General features: G+C 40.9%; 1 protein-coding gene across 1 annotated transcript in view; it reads right to left on the reverse strand.

The window, feature by feature from the left end:
- Positions 1-9621: 9621 nt before the first annotated feature.
- ksr2 (kinase suppressor of ras 2) overlaps positions 9622-17192 on the reverse strand; it is a 136616-nt gene continuing 129045 nt past the window's right edge. Inside the window, exons 15-20 of the mRNA XM_056592208.1 lie at positions 16061-16422; positions 14372-14468; positions 14146-14279; positions 13258-13389; positions 11122-11251; positions 9622-10600 (exon numbers count right to left, since the gene is read on the reverse strand). Coding sequence (XP_056448183.1) covers positions 10454-10600; positions 11122-11251; positions 13258-13389; positions 14146-14279; positions 14372-14468; positions 16061-16422 — 1002 coding nt within the window. The 3' untranslated portion in view covers positions 9622-10453. The remainder of the gene's footprint in view (positions 10601-11121; positions 11252-13257; positions 13390-14145; positions 14280-14371; positions 14469-16060; positions 16423-17192) is intronic.

A 17192-nucleotide genomic window follows, 5' to 3' on the forward strand; every position in this document is an offset into this window, starting at 1 on the left:
CAACCAAGTGGTTTTGTAATGTCTTACACATTGGTGGTTAAACCGATTGTTAGGTCTGACACAGACGGCTTCCTTCTGATTGAAGTCAATTGAAGAGGACAAATTAGTAAACTGGAAAAGGCCATTTTGTTACCCCACTGAATATAGGGTAGCCAAATATTTTTTGTCATATTGTTGAAATACTCATATTTTTGAAACGGCAATTAATAAATAAAATGCTGTCAAATCGCTAAAAAAGAAAGGTCTAAATCTGGTATCTGCGGCGATCACAGGCCTGTTATAAGCCTTTCCTGTCAATTCAGCCGGAATGAAGCGATTGGATGTCCTACCTGTCTACCTGCGCGCACTCTGTCTGTTCACTAGGCAAGGAAGACCTATTGCTAAAGCAAGTATGGTAGTCATGCATTTTGGGGGAGGGCCTTTGTGGGAGGCCTGAAGGGAGGGCTGGGATTTTCTCTGTTGTAAACTCTCATAATCTAGTTTGCCAACCTCACTTACCTACGGAGCTTTATTACATTTTTAAACAATTTAAAATAAGTTTTAAAACCACTGCAACCTGAAGAAAACAATATGCACAATAAGCCTACAGCAATCCAATGAAACCATTTTCATTGGTGACCTTTCGCGATGGTCAAATCAGGGCATGTCTTTAAGTGTCATTTGTTGAATTTTTCAGGGAAGGAACACTCTAAGCCCTCGTCAATGGTCTTCTTATAGTTTATCAGTATTTATTATAAAAGTATTTTTACATTAATAGATTTTGTGTTTCATATATTCTTTACTTAATGATAATGATTTTCTTTAAAACTTGTATCTGCTCTTCCTTGATCATTATAAAAGTATAACCTTTGATAAAAATTCAAGTATTTGGTGAAAAGTATTTATGGAAATGTCCGCCCTGCATATTTTCTGAATGTGCCCATTTTCCAGCAGCTTGATGAATCTTACACCTACCCCACAGAGTTGAGGAAGTCGTAGCAGCAGGAGTTGATGATAGTTCATCAATCGAACTATAAAACATTATTTCCCCCAAGAGAAGCTCAGCAGAGGCTTTCAATTCCTTTCCATTGTATTCAGATTGGCTCTTTGTTTGCAGGTTTTTTTAAGGTATTTGATCTCATGAATATTGCATTAAATGGAACATGTTCTGGATAAAAAAAAGAATATATTCAAAGATTTTTATATAACTTCAAATCTTTAATCACAATTGTCTTCTCTTCAAGGCATCAGAACAAAACAAGATATTGCACAAAAACACAAACTTTATATATCAAGGCCTGCAGAGTGTAATTGATTAATGTACGATTCAACTAAATACTTTTTTTGGAAGGGTAGAAAACTTAGAAATTTTACTTTACAAACTTTACAAATTTCCATTACAAGCTTGATCAGTAGATACGCTCCTTTGAAAACAACATTAGAAAGAGCAAGGACCGCATTTAGTGTGTCGTTGTTGTTCCTTAGAGTACTGTTAATGAATAGAATGACAATAATGAGGGTGATAAAGATGTTGCAAATACCGTGGGATTCATGATAATTATGACCATGAGGGTGGAACATTTCATTTGGAAATTGCAATGTGCTTCAATGAATGCGGGGCAGCAAAGTGGACCAAATAACTGAGGATAAAATACAAGCCATGTCCCCAATGGATACAGGTTACACTGGGAATTACCACAAGTAGTAAACATTTGATTTCCTAACGGTATGGTTGAGAATGAAGTGTGCATACACAAAACTGGAACGGGAAGTTTTATAATACCTTTTGGAAATTTCACCTTTTGAGTGCAGGTCAAATTTGTCACACTTTGAACTGAACGGAAGTTGAGTGCTCTAGCACAAATGCTAAACAAATATATGCATTGGATTTTAATGGCCTGTAACGCTGTGCCTATATATGAAGTCAAAGATTCAGGATCCGGGTTGCTAACCGTTATCATAGATTTGCTTTTGGGTGATAACCTCAAGGGTTCTCAAAATGTTATCTCATCGTCGTAAATCATCTCTCGGGGATACCTTGGGGAGGGAGGTGCCACGATCAGGAACACAGAGAAAGGAAGGCCAGCTTTTCAGCTGATATTGAATGCTGGTGTATAGCCTCTTTCGGTAACCATCCAAAAGCTTCTGACCCTAAGGGAGAGTTGGGACTGTAGAAGGGCCGGGACAGCAACACGCATTTGCCGGGTCATTGATTACCGATGCAAGACTTACATTTCTGTAGCCACTTGACCTCACAATCCTCCTCTTACCTCCACGAGGAGATACACATGTTCACACTGTGGCCTACTGGGAAAAAAGTATTTATGTAATCCATAAAACTGAGGTACTCTAACTTAGTCTCACTGTTGTTTAAAGGATATAAAATCTCACTTTTCACTCTTGAAACCGTTAAGTCTTATTGGAGAAGCAATCATAATGACACATTTTCAAAGCACGTCTGCTGTCTGTTGATATTTGGCAAGAAGAGACGCCAAATCTTCACTCTAGCTGACACGCCCGTCTGCAGCTGTTTGCCAACGTTGGCCATTGTGAGCCCTCCTGTTATCTCTGACTACTCCCAAATAGGGAGTCTGTCATCACAAAAAAAGCAAGGAAGGCAGAGTATCCCCCTCTATGATATTGTTCCATATTTGTTGAATAAAAGGCATAGAAGATATAAAAGAAAATACCCATTATCGATGGTTAAGTTACCCTTTAATAGTGCTACCAAAAGGTAAAAGCCTTGGCTCATAAGGCGCTGAGCCAACAGGTGAGTGAGTGAATAACTCAGATTCCTGCAAATGGACTTACTCAGGATAATGAAAGAAATGGTTCACAGTACAGACCACAAAATTGCATTTAAAACAAGCCTGCTTCAAGTGATTATGCGAATGAAAAATGGGGGTTAATCTAATCAATCTTGAATTCTGAATTAATGATTACGCCTTCCAGAAAGATAAGCTTCCATCCACACTCAATGTTGATGACAATAATTATAGCAGTCTAATATCTGCTAACTATTGTGTAAAAATTTGAATTACGAGCACATTGTTCAATCAGTCTCTCGTCAATCAGTTGAACATATTAAGGATATAATAAGGACTGATGTGAGGGAACTGTCAATTGGGTTTAATTGTCCAACCAATTCAATCCAGTAAAATAGAGCAATAAGTTTAACCTTCAGCTTCGATGTTTAGAGGATGTTGTAGAGGATGAGCTCTTTATGTATTGCTTTGGTATTGGACATCTGCATGTTTGTAACTCTTATATTCACTCAACAAATACTTGGAAATACACACTGTGTGTTTAGAAACAAGGCCTCCCCATACACACACAAAAGCCTTTTCAAAGAGATTAACTTTATCAGAAATATGTATGTTTTCTTATATCATTCGGAAGTTCGATTACCAACTGCCACATTTTAGAAATAGACCTTGAAGGGGGTTAGACTAAATTAATAAACATTATGCTGGCAATATGAGCTAATTAGGAAGTGAGTCATTTTAGAGATTCCAACTTTGGAATTCTATCAATTTCAATTTGACAGTTGGCATACCGTGTCACTGACCTGTTTAACTGTGAATGTTCTCATCTAAAGGTGTAATTCCCTCCTAAATTATTGGGAAGCCTCTATCCTAAAACAAAACTTGGTAACTGCGCCAAATATAACTTTGGCAACTTAACCTACCTATTATTGAAAGATTTCATCAGATAGTTCATGTTGTGTAAACATGTGGAGGCGTATTCAACGGCAAAGCTCATTGCTCTGCAAATATTTGCTGCCAATATTTTTGAGCAAGGCCAAGCACTCCAAATGTATTAGGGGTGTCTTAACTGTTCATCCGAAACAGTGGGTGTCATTGAGTCAGCTTGAATTAATATTTTTAGTCTGGGTCTAAATTAAAACCGATATTCCAATATTCTGTGAATAAATAAAATTGTAATAAAATGAGTGTTGCAACTCAGATTTCAGTACAGCCATTTCAAATAGTTCAGCAGTAGAAGGTTTTAAGTCAAATAGTGGACCAGAAATTACTATGTTTACACGTATATATGATCTGATACTTCTGATATATAAAGGCACAGGATTGCACTCTCAAAATACAATGTCCCAAGATCAAAACAATAATCTTTTCCAAAATGCCTTTTGGATGTCAGATAAACAGAAGATCTGACAAAGACAAAGAAAGACATGCAAGTAGGCCTTCGATTGGAGCATTCAGATGCATACAGAATGTCTTACAATCAAGATGACAAAACATCACTGTTCAAGATGAGGTGAAATGTGGCAGGATGAACGATGTACATGTCGCTGTTGAACTCCCTGGGATATAAAAATTGCCATCTAACTTGTCGTTCAGGAATCGTTCAAGAATTGTAGGCATAGAGCGGAGAAAAGGCCTCTCTGTCTGCAAGTATGCAGTGTTTTGTCAGCCCGTGTGGCAGGTTTGGTTTGGGGTTCATCATAACCTTCATCATAACGGATCCAATTATGCTCTAGCTGGAAAACCTGCTATGGTGTCTGTATGAGAGCAACACATGATGGCTGAGTGGGTGAGGTGTGTAGGCAAGTCTGAGGATGGTGCAGCAGAGCAGATGAGAGCAGAGCTGAGGACGAGCTTCGCGCAAACACACAGTCCCCTCGTTGCTTCTGTCACAGCCTGGAGCAGGGAATGGGGAATGGGGAGGGGACAGAAACAACATAAGTTTCAGTGTTCTTAGCACGCACCCCTGAGGCACACCTGTTCAGGAATGGGAGATGAGCGAGGGCAGTCATCGTGGGTGTACAAGCACACTGCATTAAAAATAAACACATACACACGTATCAAAAATATACAATTACATCAATTGTACTTGGATTTTTGATGACCAAACACTAGATTCTCTCAGGTTTGACACTAGTGGCATGTATATCTTTACTTAAAGGGACCACGACATTCTATTTCCATCGGCTTTGAAGGTGTGAAGGGAAGTTCAGTGTTATGTGTAATTACAATATAAATTAATTTATCTGAATTGCACCGTTGAGACCGTATCACCCAGATGGAACATTTATTTTGGGACGTACAGTTCAAACTGTGAAACGGTGTGGGTGTGCCAAGTGGACATCAGGCAGAACACCACCAGGGGCTTTGAAGAGGGTTCAACACTCTCCATCTAATTTTCACCCTTTAATAACCAGGCAGAGAGAGAGAGAGAGAGAGAGAGAGAGAGAGAGAGAGAGAGATAGAGAGAGAGAGAGAGAGAGAGAGAGAGAGAGAGAGAGAGAGAGAGAGAGAGAGAGAGAGAGAGAGAGAGAGAGAGAGAGAGTATCGCTTGGAGTTCCCAAATTAATTATTTTGTAATAATGCACTCCTAATGTAAATACTCATTGGACCTCCCCACTAGGACACATTTTATTGGCTAACTTGATGTCAACATGCAAGCTGAGGGTTGGGGTCAGCTTCGGGTGTGGACTATATTGAGCAAACAAATCATCTCAAGGCAGAAGTATAGAGAAAAGCATGCTTTTCTTTGTTAATGCCGGACATAAATTTCCAGTGTTTCGTTTACCAGCCATTATCTAAATCAGCCTCACAAAGCGAAAGCTCAGACAGTTATAATAAATGGCTATCTAAAGCAAGCACTGAAGTCAGTGCTTGCCTCTTATCATAAACAGATAAATAGATAAATAAATAAAGGAAGAATAAGTCACAGTCAACTCTCATTGAACATATGCCGTCTACTCCTTTGTGTGACCTTTCTTCCCTTAACTATTTATTTGGTTCTAGTATGAAATGGTTGAAGCGACGATCGCTTTCAAAACTTTACACAAGGCCTCCTCAAAAGTCTGGTGATCAACCTTCTGCTTGGAGTGGGGGAGGTGAACAGCTGGCCACAGCAGCAGTGGGAGGACAGAGATATATAGCTAATAGAGAAGGCACTGCCTCGGCACTGTGTATTCTGCTGTCCTGGCCGCACACTTCTCTCCTTCCCCAGACGGTGAGTCACAGGATTTATTTGCAACAACAGGTAAACACACACACCCACGGCCCACACCCCCCCCCCACCACACCCCCCGCTTTTGTACTGCACGCACACACAAACACAGACATGCAAAGGCACGCACACTGGACACGTGCACATGCACATTAAAAATCACGCAGACCAACACACACACACACACACACACACACACACACACACACACACACACACACACACACACACACACACACACACACACACACACACACACACACACACACACAGAGGATACACATGTATTCACACATATACTCAAGTCAACATCGTATGCATATAGTAGATAATGTGTCAGATGTTTGGAACAAAGTGATACCAACAATGTGATATGCTGCTCGGAGTCACAGCTTGGTTTCCCTTTTTTCATATTTATTTTTCAAGTGTTTTTTGTTCTCATGATTCTCATCCCTGGTGACACAACGTAGAAACACAGAGCTGCGGCTAATATTTTAAATGATACGGCATCATTTGTAACAAAATATGTTGCCAGAATAGAGATAGGCTGTTGTGCCAAACACAAAGCTTTGTCTAATGATAAGTTCTAAACGACATGTATCGTGTTTGGTTACCGCTCAGAATTTCAAGCATTATTTTAGGACTGCGATATTCCTTTCTCAAAATTATTTTGTTTAGAACTGACATACTGACAACACCAACATAAAAACATGAATTGATCCCATTTTATAAAGCGTTTTTCGGCATATTTTAATTCTAAAGATAAATTAGAAGATAATAATATGTGTGTACATTTATTTCCGAGGGTATTAAACTTCTACACTTCCGTTTTTGTAATTGTTGGTTGATAGATTATCAGTTTTTCTGCTTGTCTCACAAAATGTTCAAACAAAGAACGGAAACATGGAAAAGGGAAAGATAGGATAAAACAAAGGACAAACAAAAGAAAAGAAAACAGAAAAAGTCCAAAATGAAAAACATTTATTTTTATTTTTCATACACTTTGCTGAGGATGAGTGCAAATAAGAGAGCTTGTGATAAAAATTTAGCCGCCACTAAACCAGGAATCTATAAGGCATCATTAAATACAAGCTAAGTCCTCAGCTGATACTCAATGCAATACAAGAACTAAGTCAGTCAAAAGGAAAAACAAGAAAGCCTCGAAGCGACCGCAGTTCAACAGGGAAAAATTATCCAAATGAACAACAATAACAGAAATAAGTGACAACCAAAAGCACAACACTATACATGTACATTCAAAATAAAGATCTCAAGCTTCACACAGAATATTTTCTAAATACTGCAAGAAAACATGGTCTACAATATCATACGTACACTTGGCACTGAAGTTAGGTCTTTAAATGGTGTTCCACTCGAATGTGCACAGGTCCTTATGCCTTCACAGGCACCGTCATATTTACACGCTGATAAATACACGGCAACATTCATTTTTCGGATAGAAAGGCGTTGAAAACTTTGAGCAAAGCCTAATGTAGAACTTTATTTGATTTTGCTTCCGTACACGGCCAACAGACAACAGCTCATCAACATTAAAAATCTTCTCATATACCTTTTCATAGACTATAGTGTTAACGGATAACTTTTTTCCCATAATATAACAATCAAATCCTTCATATTCAATGTCATGCACGTAAAAGTTTGAAATAGTACAAATATAAATGATTCCCTTACAATATTGGAATTCCAGCAAATTGAAAAAGACAGGTTTACTCTAAAAATACAGCCGCGGTTTGTTTTCAATGCAGATGTGTGTGTGTGTGTGTGTGTGTGTGTGTGTGTGTGTGTGTGTGTGTGTGTGTGTGTGTGTGTGTGTGTGTGTGTGTGTGTGTGTGTGTGTGTGTGTGTGTGTGTATGCATGTGTATCGTCTTGTGGAAAATGGACTATGTTTCACGATAGGATTGTCTACACTCCTATATCAGTCTCTATGGTTAGAGTGATCAGAAAAGTGTTTTTACATGACCATGGCTTGAAATCCATGTCTATACTCATCTGTCAAACATATGGTTTATGTAAGCTATATAACAATTTATAGAGATACTGTATATCGCAAAAAATAGACACATATCCCAGGATAGTATATAGAATTTATGAAATGTTTTTTTATCGTTTCAGAAAATTAAAGGGGACACTTTAGGTAGGATACAAATGTACCTTGATAATTTCATTTTCTAAACCATAATTAAATTTATGATTTGAATGAATACATCGTCTTTGAGGTTATGTTGGAGCATTTGTCAATCAATGATAAAACTTCAAGTTTAGAATAGGAACAGTTCAACGATGAGCTTCCAGCGGTGTTGTACCAGAAGCCAAAAGAGATGATGGGCATCTCTTGGAAATGCAAGATCAGGCCAAAGCCTCTTTGGATGTAATCCAAAATCCAAGACTTGATTATTTCAACAAAACTAACAGACAATTACAGCAGGGCTTGTTTAAAGCAGCTCTTTTATAGTACAATGGCCTTTATTTACACTATTATGAAGATAACTTTGGACAAAAGAAGGTAGAAAGAGATATTTGTAGATTTAATGTTATGTCTATTAACTATCAGTCGGGTTCGGGGACTATCACTTGACATTCAGTCCCCAGTCGCCCTAAATAATGATAGTTTAGCCCGGATTTAGACAGGTATTTCAGATAACACAACATAGTCATTACATAAGCATACATTAGCTTGTCAGGTCTGTTCCGCTGAAAAACGATATGTCCTTTGCTGCCAATAAAACCGTCTAGTTGTGTTACTTTATACCTGATTTAGGCTCATTGTTATATTAGAAAATTTGTCAAGCCCTCACAGTCAAAGCCATAACTTCATGTGCAAATGACTCATGATTTGTAGATTTGTAGTGTTTAGTGTTTCTGGCTTTTTTTTTTCCTCCAAATCATTAAAACAATTGGTTTGGGTATTGGGTTAGGGTTAGGGTTAGTTATGACGAGTTGATTTCCACAGCTCATTATTCTTGATTTATATAGACACATGAAGGACGGTTGTGATGGAAAACCTATTTGTTCTTATTGAATCATTTAAGCTTTGTTTTCTTCAGGTTGTTTTATCTAGCCCATCTGTTAACTATCGAGTTCCCCTTAGTTGTTAACCTTTTACCTGAGGAAAACCGATCACAAGGAAGAAGTGACCCGCTTATCTATACAATAACTACTATTGTGTTTTTTTGATTTTATTTGCATTTAAAAGTCTCATCTGTCCTAATCCATCATAAAGTAATCATAAAGGAAGACATGGTGAGGTCATATTTGCAGGTTTTTCTTTAATTCCTCTGCATCGTTTTAGCTTGACTAGAATGTTTTACTTCATAAGCATGGACAGCGATGTCTTAGCAGTTCGAGCTTTTTGACGATTTAGTGGTGAAAAAAAACAAAGAATTTTGCCAAGCCTTGAGCTTGAACTGAAAGCATGGAGTAGTTTGTCTCAGACTGATTTGGGGTTAGTTGTGCAACACATATCCCTGCCATAGCCCTACCGCAACAACCAAACCGTATAGGACTACCATCAAAACCAAACCAGAAAACCAAACCAAAAACAATATAAAAACACAAATAAGACATGTCTGTTTTTTTATAATATACAGCAAAAATATTGGTTTTCTATTGTTTTTTTTCATTTATTTATCTCTTAAGCCTCCTGTTTGCTGCAATTATCTCTGCAATAATTTCCAGTGGGGGTTCAGTCGGGTCCCCTTCTCTTGGGTTCCCTGTTAGACAACAGATATAGGTTCACTCTGAACTCACAGAGCAGCCAAAGTTATGGCAAGTAGCAAAAGAGTAGGCCAATGTTGGGCTGGTTCCCAAGGCTGTTATCTTAATGCCGACATTCACAAGCCACGATTAAAGCACAGGCCGCTTGGAGGAAAGCCTGGGGTATCGCTGTATCTTGACCCCTACCTCGGGAACTGAGAGGAGGTCGTCACATTCAAGGTATAAGTGGGCATTTGTCGCGTTTTGTAGCGTTTGAGACAAACATGCCATTTGGACACAACCGTGCCGTTCGATGAGATGGCACACAGAATTAATGAGGACATTTGGACGAATAAAAACACACAAACGATGGACCACAACAACAGGCATTCCACAAACAACCAAAACAAAACACAACCGAAAATAAGTCCCTCCATTTGTTCTCAGACACAGTGATATGAAGAGTGATAACAAAGAAAACACACCAAACAAGAATACATCAAGAAAATATCATTCATATTAAATCCTCATGAAAGGACAAAGGACACCACCCTACGATTATGATGTGAAAGGTAAAAATGTCCCTAATGCTTTTTGAAACAGGTTGGGCCGTCAGTGTGCCCCCACCACACGCATGAATATGCCCGGGGACGGTTCCCCCAGTGGGCGAATGGGTGCCCTCTTTAGGTGGCAGGCTCTACATTTAGGATGCGTGTCGCAGCAGATTGTTTTGTTGTTGTTGTTGTTGTTGTTGTTGTTTTAAGTCTGTGTCCCTATAGCTCATTTGACATACTCAGCTGACTTCCAGAAGTGGCCTGGATGGGATAGACGCCGGTTCCGCTTTGGCAGCTTCTCCAGTAGGTCGACCAGCTTGGAGAAGCTGGGCCGCTCCTCCTGCTGGGACGCCCAGCAGAGGAGCACGATGTCCTGGGAGGGACACAGACACACAGGGCGGTCAAACGCCTTCAGCTGCTTCAGACCCTCAGTCACCATGATCATCGTAAGGAAACGGTGAAATTATACTGACGATAATGATGGCAAGAAGAAGATGAAGAACAAGAATCACGATCAAAATAACAACGCTAATCATAAGAATGATGATGATGATAACTATTATTATAATAAATTAGAATTGTTGCTTTTCTTACCTCTATCTTAAATGTTGATTATGATGATTATTGTGATGAGGACGATGATGATGGCGATGACCATGATTAAGACAAGTTTGTACTTATACTGGTAAAAACAAAATGTTTCTGTCTTGTCCTCAGACTTGCTGACAGAACAATGAAAACTAATGTTTTTCAGTTCATAATTTCACGCGATGGACAGATGAATGGGACTTTATAATGATGTTCCAATTTGGCATCCCAGTCCTCTCACATACAAACAACTTTCAGTGATTGTACAGAGGAAGAGTGAAGAGGTGACAATGCCAGAGCCCTTACTGAGATCTCTTTTCCCATGCCGATCTGGGTGAGGTTGGGCTTCTGGCCGGTGCCGACCTGCCACATGATCACCTCCGCAGGCTGACTCTTGTAAGGCCACTCCCGTGCATGCAGCTCGTACCAAATAGTGCTGCGAAGACGAGGAAAGCAGCGGGTCAGTGCCAGGGACGGCAGTTATAGCACAGCCTTGGAGAGACAGACGTGTATCACTATGATGAGTCTTCACATGTGCATGCGTAAACACACATATGCACGCGCCCAAATGCCTGTACAACATGCGGGCAAATAAACCTGCATGCATTCATGCGCGCGCACACACACACACACACACACACACACACACACACACACACACACACACACACACACACACACACACACATGCATGCAGACACATGCGCACGAACACTGAAAGACACACGCACATGCAAGAACACACACATGCTGACAAACACACACACACACACATAATTCATTGGACGCACAGTCCAATGAATATACAGCATAGTCCCAATTATGTGTTTAACAAGTGCAACAACAATGCAGTTACAAAAGATCAGCTTTACTATAGAGAAAATATACATTATAGTCCCATACATCAAAAGCCATGAAGCTCTTGAACTCTGTTTTAAAATTAACTTAACTGTTAATTATTCCCAAGAATCTATAAATAGAAACAATGATGAGGAAGCCAGACGACGCGGTACCTCCTAACCTTTGCTTCGTTAAAACAGGTCATTCTTCCCCTTGTTGTTTCTTTATGTCAAGGTTGACTGTGATAAAAATAGCTCCTTTTGTCAGGAATGGAAAAAATACAGGGATGACTGTTGATGAATATGTAAAACAGCCCTGGGTGTCACCTCTGGCTAGCGCAAGGGCTAGCGGAGCAGCTGGACATTGTGCACCAGTGCTGCGCTCAGCCCTTCAGAAGGATACGGTGACGAAGAGCTCCATATGGGGGGACCATCTGAACACGCAATTGTGTTAGGAGGCAACAGAGCAGGATCCAGGCCAGCAAATGATTCGTTAATGGCAGCGAAAGGAGGAACACTGGCCTTGGGGCGTTTTCATGAACTCAGGACAGGGCTGAAAATGGGAATCGCGCAGAGACTGGAAAAAAATATATGGATGTCGTCGCAGCATCCATGATGACCCAACACCAGGGTGTAGCCATTTCTGGGATTTTTTTGCCACCAGCAACAGAAGCAATCCATATTTAGCATTGAGAGTGGGATTTGCATGCCCAATCTATGGTCAAACTACATGCTAGTCTCTTCCGTGAACCAACTAAGGACCGTTAGAGGAACTACATGCTAGTCTCTACCATAAGCCAACTAAAGACCGTTCGAGGAACGACATGCTAGTCTCTAGCTGTACAAACTAAAGACCGTTTAAGGAACTACATGCTTGTCTCTACCGTAAACCACCTAAAGGCCGTAAGACGTACTAAATGCTAGTCTCGAACCATCTAAAGGCTATTAGAGGACCAAAATGCTAGTCCCTACAATGGACCACCTAAAGGCCGTGAGAGGAACTACATGCTATTCACTCCTGCGTGAGATTTTCTCAAACAGAAGGTCATGGCTGCCACTTTCAAGAGGCGAAAACTAAACTACAAATCAAATAGATGTGAGGGAGAGCTGTTTCATTCCATTGACCAATAAGATAATTGGTTAGCTCATGTGGCCTACAACCATCATAGATATAGATATACTACAAGACCACTAGATGAAAACTTTCATATCATGGTAGCGGCTCCGGATCCTAAAGTCAGAACAGATATTAAGTTCTAGGGACCCTTCTATCTATCTCTGGAATCTATCATTTCTGTCCTGCTTTGCAAAGGGGTCTTCCTGCTGCCCTCCTGGACACCATTTCCCTTTTAATGGCTAGCTCTTATGTTCCCCCCCACCTCTGCACCTTTCTCTGCAGTAACTTCATGAAGTGCACAAACATAAAGATCCAGGAGGGATCCTTCAGCCTTTCTGTTCCTCCAGGAGGCAGAGTGTGTAGCGCCTCCCTGTGGTGGGCAGTAAATGCCCACATCTGAGGCAGAGGGGGACCTCTCAGCCAACGGACGCTTACAAACTCACTGATACCACAAAGCCTTCAGGGGGGATGAGGGACAGCACTCACCCAAAAGCAAAGACATCCGACTGTTTAGAAAAGGGCAGCTTGTCTTCCTCTGTGTCGGGCGAGAGCTGACAGATGATTTCCGGGGCCAGGTGACACAACCAACCGCTGGGGATCCTCAGCTTGTCCTCACGTCTGCTGCTCCATGGAGAGAAGGTCAGCGTTAACACACATGAAGGAGCCACCATGTCTTACGGCATAGTTAGATTTTGACTTTTATTTTACTCCAGAGAAGTCTTCATTTCTTCTTTATTACCCCTGCTGTGTCAAATGTTTTTGGTTTCAAACTTGAATTAGGGGATAAAACCCCTTGAGATTCATCAACTTGTTTTGAAGGCTGTCCTCAGGCCCAAAACATGGAAGTCATCAGACATTTACAAAAGGTTTTGTTTGAAATAAGTTTAAGTCCTTCCTGGAGCTCCACTTAGAGCTACAGCGAGAACAAGTGAAGGTTTAATTACAGAAATATATTGACATTGTATTAATATGCAGATTAAAAGCATCCACTTGGCCTTTGTTATTTGCTCTGTATTGTGTTGTGGATTCAAAGAAAAACATCAAGATTCAGTGAAACTCTATTTATATACTGGATTGGGAATGTAATAAGAACCCTAGTTATGGTGATCTAAATTTTCCAACATGTACTGAAGAACCCTAAATATGGCCCAGACCTGGGGTTAATGGTTGTTACATTTATATCTTTCAATTAAACTAAGTGTAGAGACTAGTGGGATTTATGACAGTGAGCCACTCATTTTTACTGTTGTTCCTTTGACATGAGCATGTACGATTTGTACGAACATCTTCTTACCCATGTCTTATAACAAATGTCTTTCAATCCCACTTACACACATCTTGACTGTTTTCACACACGGTCAGATGAAGCATTACCTGCCCGCCTGGAGAACACCGGATATGGTAAAGAGTCCAAAGTCAGTGATGACTACTTTGCCGTTGTCGTAAAACACATTTTTGGACTTCATATCTTTGTGTAGGATCCCCTTGGCATGGAGGTAGCCCATTCCCTAGGGAGAAGAACCAACAACAACCTGAAGCTTTGACCTGGACTGAACAGAAGGAATGGATTGAGAAACGCTTTGCTGAAAGACTGTCTTACCTTCACCATCTCCTGGGCTATCTGGCGTGTCTTGTTGAAGTCCAGCACCACCTTGGCATCCCGCACCACCGAATACAGCGTACGGCCTTTACACAGACTGAGAGAGAGAGAGAGAGAGAGAGAGAGAGAGAGAGAGAGAGAGAGAGAGAGAGAGAGAGAGAGAGAGAGAGAGAGAGAGAGAGAGAGAGAGAGACTGATAAGCAAGTTCCCAATAAACCCTTATCAGGACTGCTGGTAAGGATCTTTCTTCAATTGTACCAAGTATCAATGTGTATGGAAATTGCAAAAAGACCTGATCTTAGAATAACCAACTTGTCAAGAAGCCTGTTAATCACATTCCTGCTATGTCCATTTCTATAATTGCTTTTTAAAGTATAAAGTATTTTATCAGTTTGTGACAGTGAATAAGATTATAGAATGATTGGTATAAATTATCATGTTGGTAAGAGCCCAGCTAAGAGTAATTAGGATTTAAGTATAATCGATTACATTTTAAATATTAAATACAACGTGTTTATATTGGCATACCTTGTAATCTGTGTGCATGTGCGTTTGGGTGAGAAGATAATCCTTTGCCCTGAGCATTCCCTTACAAACTAACTCTGTGTGTGCGCGTGCGTGCATGTGTGCGTATGTGGGTGTGTTACTATCATGATGTTATTGACATCTACACCTCTGCACCCCCGCACCCCTGTAGCCCTCCTCAACCACGCAGGCCGTGTCTCTGCCATGCAGGTAACCAACAGAAGACCCCGAGCTCACATGCATATTCATCCCCACTGTCAGAATGACACAGAGCTATTTTTAGAAGCGCGTTCCCCTGGGTTGTTAATGAACTCCCGGAACCCTGAGGTTGCCATGTTTAGGTTCCAAAACAAAACCAAGTGCTAACCTCACGCTCTGCCCTCATGAGATGAACTTCCGAAATGGACGCCGATCAAGTGTGTAGTAAACACCAGGTAGAAATGGAGGGATTTTATTGCGCTCTTCTAATGGAAAGAATATCACCGTGAGCCCCTTATAGAGCGATCCGCCTGCCGACTGGGAAGCAGCTGAGTGATTACATAGCACAGACGAACGCAGTGGCATCTCCACAAACGCGTGGCCTATGCTAAGATAAAGAATAAACAAACTTATTAATTGGTCAATATTTCTACCTGGCAGAGAATTAGGGTAAGTGCCGCTCTTTGGAGTACACTGCTGAAATTGAACGACAGCAACATTGCGTTTCGCAACCGATAAAGGTTATGTTAATCAGAGGAGCCAGAGAAGCACCACGTTTTTCCTAAGAAGCTTGTGTTCTGTCGGTTCCTGGGATTGGTCAACAAGTTCACGTGTTTTAAAGCTCAAACACACACCTCACCTCAAACTGGGTAAACTTGTTTGCATTAGTGGCAACAAACCAAGTGAGAACCATTTCGAAATTGAAAATGTGTTAATAATATTTTAATAATTTTTATATATTTTTACTATTTTTAAGCCTTACTTCATTGCCTTAACGCCATTTATCTGGGTTTCAAAATACTAAACAATGTGTGAAATCAGAAACCATCAAAACACCTGTGTTCTGCTCATAATAATAATAATAAATGTCAAGAAACATATCATCTTATGTTGACCATACGCTCCCGGGCAACGTGTCGTTTCTAATCTGTCCTTGAACAGGTGAGCCGGCGCGTCATCACGTACCTGGTGATGATGGCCAGGTGGGGTGGGCTCATGCAGGCGCCCATGAACAGCACCACGTTCTCGTGCCGCGTGTTGCGGTAGCCCATCACCTCCCGTTTGAAGGCCCGCAGCTGGTCCTCGTTGTCGCGCTCGATGTCGATGAGGCGCAGGGCCACCTCGCCGTGCCAGCGCCCGTGGAACACCTGGCCGAAGCGGCCCTTGCCGATCATCTCGCCGATCTCCAGCTGCTCAAAGGGGATGTCCCACTCCTGCAGGAAGATGCTGGTCTGGCTGGCCTTGCGCGGGAAGTTGCGGGCCGACAGCAGTGACAGGTTCATCTCCTCGAACTCGTCGCCCGAGTCCTCGTCGTTGGCCTCCTCGTTCTGCGGGGGAGGGGCGGGGACAAGAGGAGAAGGGCCCACAGGTCAGGGGTCACGTTTGTTCAGCTTACATCATAGGGCAGACCTTCTGTGGGGTGGTATGATCATCCCCCCCCACATCCGGTTAGGACTACTGAGCTCCTTTTATCCTGATATCAGGGATTAAACACACAACCTTCAGGCTGGGAGTCAGAACCTGAGCCACGATACGATCCGGCTGCCTGTCCTGGAGTTGTATAGATAGAACCAGACCTCAAATTCATAGCTAAAATATTTTTTTATGTGAGCCCATTTACTTTTCCTTTATACATGTTTCTAATTGTTCCCCATTCTGCTACATGACGTGGAGCCATTGAAATCAATAGTGTTAAATGAAAAGAAAAGGCTGCATATTCGCACAATTATTTTCAAATAACATTTCGGTAAGAATAACATGGTTAAAAAAACGATTAACTCGCTGTGCTCTCGGCTACAGAAAACAGACTTTTCAGAATAAGAGCTTGAATGCACATTTGTATTCAGAACTACAAATTGAAAAAGGGCTGTGATTTCAGCGGAGACATTATACTGCGTAAACGGAATTGACCTGAATGGCTCACCTATTTAAGAAGGGAAACAGATTGATTTGGTCTCATTGAATTAGGATTATGATGCAGAAGAGCAGTATTAAAACATCCATTCTTAAATTCCTGCTGCAAAATAACTAAAATAGCTAACAAATTTGTGATTTTTTGTAACTGGAACATTATTAATATCATAGAATGATTATTGGC

This window comes from Gadus chalcogrammus, chromosome 6, assembly GCF_026213295.1.
Source record: "Gadus chalcogrammus isolate NIFS_2021 chromosome 6, NIFS_Gcha_1.0, whole genome shotgun sequence".
Classification (NCBI taxonomy): domain Eukaryota; kingdom Metazoa; phylum Chordata; class Actinopteri; order Gadiformes; family Gadidae; genus Gadus; species Gadus chalcogrammus.